Source organism: Mus musculus, chromosome Y, assembly GCF_000001635.26.
Source record: "Mus musculus strain C57BL/6J chromosome Y, GRCm38.p6 C57BL/6J".
NCBI lineage: Eukaryota > Metazoa > Chordata > Mammalia > Rodentia > Muridae > Mus > Mus musculus.
Window position 1 is genome coordinate 18,203,095 of NC_000087.7, and position 8,866 is coordinate 18,211,960.

Genomic DNA, 8,866 nt, shown 5'->3' on the forward strand with positions numbered 1-8,866 from the left:
ATGAAAGAGGCATCAAGGAGCACAGTTGTCTAACTTATTAGCAGCCAGTAAGCATCGACACAGGAAGTGACCAAAGACAATAAATACCTTCCAAGACATGTTCCCAATGACCATGTTTCTTTACAAGTGCCTCACCCCTTCCATGCACACCCATCAATCAATTAACTCATTGATTAAAGCCCTCAGGGTCCAATCACTTTTCAGATTGTGTATATTGTTCTACCTTTGAACATTGTACTTCGGAACAAAATCTTCATCAAAGACCCACGACTGACATTGCAAACCCATTTCACTACAGAATTCTTTATGTTACAAAACGTGATAGGATCTATCTGTCTCTTTAATGGTATCTCTGTCTAGCAGTTACAAAAGCAGAACGTCCAGGCCAACAGAATCATCACCTCCATGAGATTTTTTTTTTTTTTAAATATGAGTTCAAGAAGAAGGAAAATGCAATGCAAGTTAAGGGTCTTGATCCCCTATCCTTCCAGCTTAAAGCCATAGGGTGGACCCAGAAGTTTAGGTCAAAGGTGTAAATTTCACCTATACTACAAAGAACTGTGATGATTTCTAGCCATCTCCAGTTTCAGTGTGGTATTTATTCCCACCATCTACATCAAGGCATATTGCCTAATGTGAAATAATGCCAGCCGTTTATTGCAAAAACCACTATGTGTTGACTTGGATGTAAAATGAGACATCTATAATATAGACACACTTGTACACACACACATACTCACAGAAAGAGGCAAGAAGTAGAGGAGATGAGTCTTAGGATCCCTCAATGAAGAGATAGTGGAAATCTTGTAAGGTAGAGAGGTCATTGAGAAACTGTATGTCTCTATCTGCACAAAATCAGGCCAGTGTGCCTTCCATCAATGAGTGGTAGGTTCTCACTATCCATCATCCCCATTTGAGAAGTTATGGACAGTTAATGAAAGATGGAGAGTCATTTTCATCAAAGGTATGCCCTTTGAAGGTTATAGGTTGGCCAGTCACTACTGGTAGCCCCATATCCAAGATTTTATGGGCAACACAATTGATTTGAATGGGTTTTATCAAAAGGGAGAAAAGGAGACATGAATTTGGAAGGAGGATTTAGGTGGAAATGGATCTGGTTTTGGTTCGGGAGGAGTTATTAAGAGAACTGGAAAGTAAATTCCATCAAAATATATTGTATGAATTTCTCAAGTTATTAATGAATGTAGTTCTTAATATACAATATCTGTACTGAACATATACAGACGACTTATATTTCCATCTCCTAAATAACAAACTCTTGTATAGCAGTTTCATTACATTAAGGGCAAAAGTAATCTAGAAATTATTTAAAATAAAGAAGGATCAGAGGTGATGGCCCAGGGGCAAATTCATGTGTGTGTTCATTTACTTACAACACCAGTGCTTAGGATTTTGGGAGGGGCAGAGACAGGAAGATGACTGTGACTTCCTGAAAGTCAGCCTCACTATTAGCTCAGCAGGAAACCCTATCAAAAGCAGATAAATTAGGGAGTGAAGGAGCAAATCATACTATACCCTTCCCTAGCCTCTGAACTTACCTGTACAGATCTGTGTGCAGAAACACATGAATATAATTAAAATATACAAGAGCTTATCTTGCATAGCTTATATGCAGTGTTTTGTTATCTTAGCCTAGAATCCTGAGGACTTTGTATCATTAGAGTTCCTGAAGCAAACTCCCCAGATATAGTGGATGGGTATATTTTGTACTATGCAAAGAGACCTCAGTTAAATGTGTGTCAGTGACTCCAAAACACCTTTCCTTCTCTACCTTCCTTTATATGGCACAGAACGACCTGTAAATAATTAAAATATGAAAACAACGCTTTTTCACGAATTTAGGCTTGTGTTAAAATAATATTTATAACATTTTATTGAATGGAACAGAAATCTTCAGCTCCCAGGAGCAATACAGTGAATCCTGTAGGCTTCTGTTTTGTCCCATTATGAAAAAATTAATTGCAAATCGACAGTTCCCACACTTTTAACTAAATCGGGACGAAGGGATATGTTTCCATACAAATAAGAAATGCCAATGTTATTAATCAAGTAGAAATGTGGCAGGGTTAGGATGCCTTTGGCTGATGTGACAATGATGACTGATTAGTCTCTTGTTATGCAAATAACCCTAACCTCTAAGAAAAGAAAAGTAATGATATAAAATATTCCAAGAAGTGGCATGGGGAATTATTACTTGATTTCAATTTCTTTTACATACTATATTAGTTTGAATAATTGTGGCTCACAGAAGATCAAATATTCAAAGAAGTTAGTTTTCCAGGTGGTGGGACGTTTAGAAAGAATTAGGATTTGTGTTTTCATTAAAAGTGATTTGGCACTGGGCTCGAAATATCAAACAACCATTGAAATATCAAAAACTCTCTCTCATTCTCTCTCTCTCTCTCTCCCCCTCTCTCTCTCTTTCTCTCTCTTTGTCACTCTCTCTCATTCTTTAGCTCATTATCATCCATTCTCTCTCCTCTCTCTCTCTCTCTCTCTCTCTTTCTCTCTCTCTCTCTATTTCCCTCTCTCTCTCTCTCTGTCACTCTCTCTCTCAGTCTCTCTCATGTTTTAAGCCATTCATCAAGTGGTTGGCATCTAGTATTAATACATTGCGTGTTAATTACACACAGTAAGGCAATCAACATTTATGATATGGATGTGTAATGGTCCTTCTTGCTTCTTTTTTTTTTTTTTTTTTTTTTTTTTTTTTTTTTTTTTTTTTTTTTTTTAGTTAACTCAACCTGGGAATATAGAACCGCAGATAAAGAACTGCCTCCATCACATTGGCCAGTTGCCACACCAGTAAGGAAGGATCTTTCTTGGATGGCTGTTGTTGAAGGGACTAGCCCACTATGGGTAGTGTCATCATCTATGAAAAGGATATACAAAGTGTGGTTTGGACCATAGAAGGGTCAGAAATTGATGTTTCTGGAAGAACTAAAGATCTATATGGCATGAAAAATTAAAGTGCCCGCTAATTTGTAAGTAAATTCCATACTTACCAGCGTTCAATATTTTGTCTACCCATATTTCAAAAGTAAAATTATCAAATCTATTTCACCCTGTTTTACTGCATTTAATCTATGAAATTACTTGTAACCAGAAATACTGAATAATTTTAAAGGACTTTAAAACATGACTGGTTGATATTGGGTTTGTTTAACTTTATCACAACTTTGAAGGCAGGACCAAGAGCTAGATTGTCTTCTCATTTTGCAAACAATCCATGATTCAAGGTTGCAACTGGCTTCAATACAAGGTACTTAACACTGTAAAATTCCTGCTTTGTTTGAATAAAATAGTAATTGCTCTAACTTTGGGTTTTCATAAACAGAATTTTGATGTGCTATCCAGTGTGCTGCCTCAAAGAGTCTGGCACCATTTCTGACACTAAGAACAGTTTAAAGATAACCAGGGAAAGTTTGGAACAGGGAAAATAACCACCAAGGATGTTGGTGAATCAGAAACTGAAGGCTTTCACAGGAGGAAAACGAAAACAAAAGCAAAACAAAGCAATCAACAAACAAACAGAAACCCAACCACCAAAAAATATAAACAATACAAGAGTGATTTACTTGGGCAGAATGTGACTCAGGTCATCAGGGCATTTCTGTAGGGATTTCATTTTGGATTTCTAGGAGGCCATATGAAAAGGTAAAGCCTAGATGGTTAATGTTTCTGAGTGTAATTAGGGAAGGAACCAGCATGAGTGGGGTTCTATGATGCAAGCTGAACTAGGTGATGTCACAGAGCACTGGCCATAGATTGCACATCTATTCCACTTAGAGACACTAGAATGCCTAGAAGGTGTGTCCACTATTTTCCCAGTGGTCTGTGAAAGGCAAGCCAGCTCCTGAACTCCAACTTGTTCCTCAAGCTTTTGTGGCCTGGTCTGTATCAAAAGACAGAATCTTGACGACTAAGACATTTTCTTTGGGTAAGTACATTTATGAAGTAACTGGGACCATCATAGCTATAGAAAGCTGAAAGTTTTCCCTCCCACACTGAGTAACTGTACATACTAAATTCTCCCATGTTTGGGGCCAGGGGCATGGCTGATCCAGTTTAGTTGATCTCCTGAATTTATTATCCTTGCTAACGATATCTCCTTCAAAATTCCATTAAAATGCCAAAGCTCTTCATTGTCCTTATGTATTTTAGAAGATGTAACTTCTAAATGGCTGATATTGCCTGGACTTGTTGAGGCCGGAGTTGCAGTGGCAAATAATCACCAAATAATCCTGAGGCTGGGTCAGGTAACACAATACAGAAGGCCAGTGGTGTGCTGTGTCCCTGGGATATTTGTGAATATTGCCACCTATTTCACAGCTTGCAGGTACAAGAGAGGGTAGGTGACAACTCTGGCTCATTTTCTTTATTCTGTTCTCTCCTTGATCATTTTGGGTAAAAGGCATACCAACTTCCACATTGACATAGACATGCAAGGAGATGTTCCTCAGCAGAGGCAAATTAGCTCAGGGCTGAAGACATATTCATCTGAGTATATTATTCTGAGCTCTCGAGAATTACTTGTTAATTTCCCTTTGATAATTTCCTTGTTTCCTTTATTTATTTGTTTGTTGTTGTTGTTGTTGTTTTGTTTGTTTGTTTTTTCTTTGGATGGGTGTTTAATTTTACTTTGAGTGTGTTTGTGTGTAGCTTTGGCTGTTAGGAAAATCACTTTGTAGAATAGACTAGCCTTTATCTCACTAAGGTTTGCCTCCCTCTGCCTCTTGAGTACTAGGATTAAAGACTTGGGTTACTACCATCTCCTATTAACTTCTGATTTGATTGTTTGTTTTGTTTTGTTTTGTTTGTTTTTCTTTTTTGTTTTTTGTTTGTATGTTTTGTTTTGTTTTTGTTGGTTTTTTGTTTTAGTTGTTAATGTTGTAGCTGATTTGGAGACATTTTTTCTTTGTCTACCACTGGCTGCCCTGGAACTCACTTTGTAGACCAGGCTGGTCTCTAAGTCAGAAATCTGCCTGACCCTGCCTTCTGAAAGCTGGGATTAAATGTGTGTGCCACCATAGCTGGATTATGAGCTTCTTATTTTGATCAAATTAAGTTTAGAAGCCCAAACATGTTTAGCATAACCTTCTTGACCTGCTCAAAAATTCCATTAGAGAAGAGCCTTGGTCCTGCATTCTCTCCCACCCTACACCCATTGCCTTTCAGTAACTCATATATATGACAGTAGCAACAGCATTGTGTCTGGTTTAAACAGGCAATATCTTCAATCCAAGGCAATGGGCAAGTATATTTGAACACAATGATAGCCACAAGACATCTGCCTGGGTTTGGTGTGGTATACCGCAGCAAGGCTACAGCCATGTAGAAGAAAATACCTTTGAAGAGGCTTAGCATGTCATCCCTCATGAAGAAGAGGAGGAGGAAGTCTTCTTCCAACACCCTGAGGAATATTGTCGGCTGCAGAATTTCTCACAGTTGGAAGGAAGGTAATGAGCCTGTCACCCAATGGAAGGCCATAGTTCTAGATCAACTGCCAACAAACCCTTCTCTTTACTTGGTGAAGTATGATGGAATTGACAGCATCTACGGACTGGAGCTCTACAGTGATGACAGGATTTTAAACCTTAAGGTTTTGCCTCCCATAGTAGTATTTCCTCAGGTGAGGGATGCCCACCTCGCCAGAGCCCTGGTTGGCAGAGCGGTACAACACAAATTTGAGGGGAAAGATGGCTCTGAGGTCAACTGGAGGGGGGTGGTGCTAGCCCAGGTGCCAATCATGAAGGATTTGTTTTACATTACCTACAAGAAGGATCCAGCTCTCTATGCTTATCAGCTCCTGGATGACTACAAGGAAGGTAACCTCCACATGATTCCAGACACTCCTCCGGCTGAGGAGAGATCAGGAGATGACAGTGATGTGTTGATTGGTAACTGGGTGGAATACACCAGAAAAGATGGTTCCAAAAAGTTCGGAAAGGTTGTTTACCAAGTTCTAGCCAATCCTTCCGTGTACTTTATCAAGTTTCATGGTGACATCCATATCTATGTCTATACTATGGTGCCAAAGATTTTTAAAGTTGAAAAATCATAAAGTACAGAAACGTAAACATATAGGACTGGAAGAAAAAAAAAGTTTTTTTTTTCCTGTGTTGGCTACATAAGGGTCTTTGATAATCCCAGTATCTTTGCCAATAAAATGTGTTTTGTTCTAAAAATGTAAATGTGTGACATGACATGCTGTGAGTGAACAATTTGCTGGACGAGATGGCCTACAGTGGAAAGAACTTCAAATGAAGATGAAAGTTTCATTTCAGGCGGTGAACAGTACATACACCTAAAATCATACATGCTAAAATGAACAGCTTCTCTGGTCTGCATGCAGAATAAGGAATTGGAGATGGAACTTGGAGGAGCAGGGATGGCAGAAAAAGATGGATGTTTAGTAAGTAGGGGAGAAGGACAGGACATAGGTAGAACCTCTGATGTGAAGACTGAAGGAGAAACAAAAAGTTGGGGAAAGTGGGACATTTAAAATTAATGTGGCCTTGTTGCACAAGGTGAAACCCAGAAAACTGATTGAAATAGACTCAGAAATCAGAGAAATCACGTTTTCTTTGAATAATGACACTTAAAGAAACCTGTCTCACATTTTAAGATTTAATATCTTTACTTATGTGGGTGGGGATATGGTATGTGCTTTTGAGTACAGGTGAACACAGAGACATGCATTGTCAGGTCCCCTGGAGCTGACATTAAAGGTGATTATTTGCCATTGGATATGAATTCAAGAAACCAAATCCATTTTTCTTGTGGTGCAAAAGTGCTTGTTACCATTGATTCATCTCTCTAATCCCATAAAGATATCTTTTTTAAGAAATCCAAAATTCACATGCATAAAACAGACCAGATTGAAGATAAGAAAGTTCTAATTGATGGTGACCATTAAAAGCAATAAGGGACACACAAAGAGTAGAGGACACTGAGAGACAAATGAATTCTAAGTTGGAGTTCTCAAAAAGTTAAGCTGGAGACACAGGAAGAAGAGAAATTTTAAGGAAATAGTCAAACTTGGGCCATATCCACATTGGCTTCTTTGTTTTCTTAACAAATAGCCAGCCTGTCATTACAGATGGGTGTGTTTGTGTGTGTGTGTGTGTGTGTGTGTGTGTGTGTGTGTGTGTGTGTGTGTGTTTGTGTGTGTGTGTTTGTGAGTGTGTGTGTGTGTGTGTGTGTGTGTGTGTGTCCATTTTTACACAGGCCATCTAGACTAGTGAATGTTTATATTTATGAGACTCCCTAAATCATCACAGAAACCTTGATTTTGTGTAATGAGTTCCAAAAGTAAAGTAAAACAGAAAATGAATATGCTGTGAGATAATTTTGGGTTGGAATGGATCCTGAGTTCCTTCCGTGAGCACTCTTTCCCTGTGATGAATCCTGTGATCTTTTGCAGGTCTCCAATGAGATCCCCAGATAACCATAAAAAGCCCCACAGTGGCCTGTTCCACCTAGCTCTCCTCTAAACACATGACCCCCTACATACCTATGTATAACTTCAGCCTGTCTATAGCCTGGAAATTCTAGTCTTTTACTTATATGTGACCTCATTCTTAGAAAACACTGAAGGTGTAACCAATGCATATATGCTGACCTCTTTTCTACGCCAGTTGACATGGGTTTCAAATGTTATGAGTTTCCCCACTGTGTGGGTCACTTTTTGAGGAGCCCGTGTACTTCATGGAGGTCTGCCTGGGTTCCATCTATACTCTCAGAGGTTTTTTTTTTTTTTTTTTTTTTTTGAGGCAGGAATGCCATGGACTCAGTCATTACAATTTTCCTCTCTAGAATAAGTTTGTATGCTTCAGCATTTGATAATAATCTCTATTGTTGATTAATTTTAATATCTGGGAGAGTTTCTGCAGTAACTGATTCTCTTAGGGATTAGTTGCTGTGAAAAGACACCATGTCAAAGGCCACTCATAAGAGCCAACATTTCATTAGTGCTTTTCTACATTTCATTACACGTTCAGAGATTTACTCCACGATCATCAAGGCAGAAAATATGGCACTGTCTAGGCAGACATGGTGGTGGAGAGGAAGTTTAGAATTATGCATCTTCATCCAAATGCTTCCAGGAAAAACTATGTATTCTGCATGCAGGGAGGGTCTCTTCCACACTGGTAGAGCTTTAAAGCCCCAAAATGATATGCTTCCTCCAGCAAGGCCAGACCTATTCCTACAAGGCCACACCTCCTCATAGACAAAATATATTTAGAATGCCACACTGGTTTCATAGCAATTGACAAGATCTAGCTTCTTCAAAGAGGAGGAGCCTCAGTGGAGAAGATGCCTCCACAAGATCCAGCTGTTAGGAAATTTCATAATTGGTGGGAGAGCACCCACTCCATTGTGGGTGTTGACATCCTTGTATTAGTAGTCCTGGGTTCTTTAAGAAAGCAAGCTAAGCAAGTCTAGAGGAGCAAGACAATAAGAATCACCACACCATAGCCTCTGAATAAGCTCCTGGCTCCAGGATCCTTTGTTGTTTCAGTTTCTGTCCCAACTTCTTTGATAATTAACAACAATGTGGAAGTATAAGCTGAATACAACCTTTGCTATGGAATTTGCTCTTTGGACATGGTGGATCCTTACAACAATAAACATAGTAAGACATTCATAGGAAAAATATCTAACAGTGCCAATGCCACTAATCTTAAAACCACAAATAATAATGTGTAGACATTTTATTTTTATTTAAAGGTAAGATATACTCGTGTACCTACCTGAGATGTAATTGTTCTAGTTTGCTTCTTTCTCACTATGTAGAATACTACAATCAAAAATAACTTGGAAATAGAAGTGTTATAGTCTA

At 38.7% G+C, this 8,866-nt stretch overlaps 1 protein-coding gene across 1 annotated transcript; it reads left to right on the plus strand.

The window, feature by feature from the left end:
- Window positions 1–5,386: 5,386 nt before the first annotated feature.
- Window positions 5,387–6,085, plus strand: Gm20851 (predicted gene, 20851). The gene has a single exon (XM_011249880.2). It carries the CDS (start codon window positions 5,387–5,389, stop codon window positions 6,083–6,085), a length of 699 nt encoding a protein of 232 aa, XP_011248182.1.
- Window positions 6,086–8,866: the final 2,781 nt, after the last annotated feature.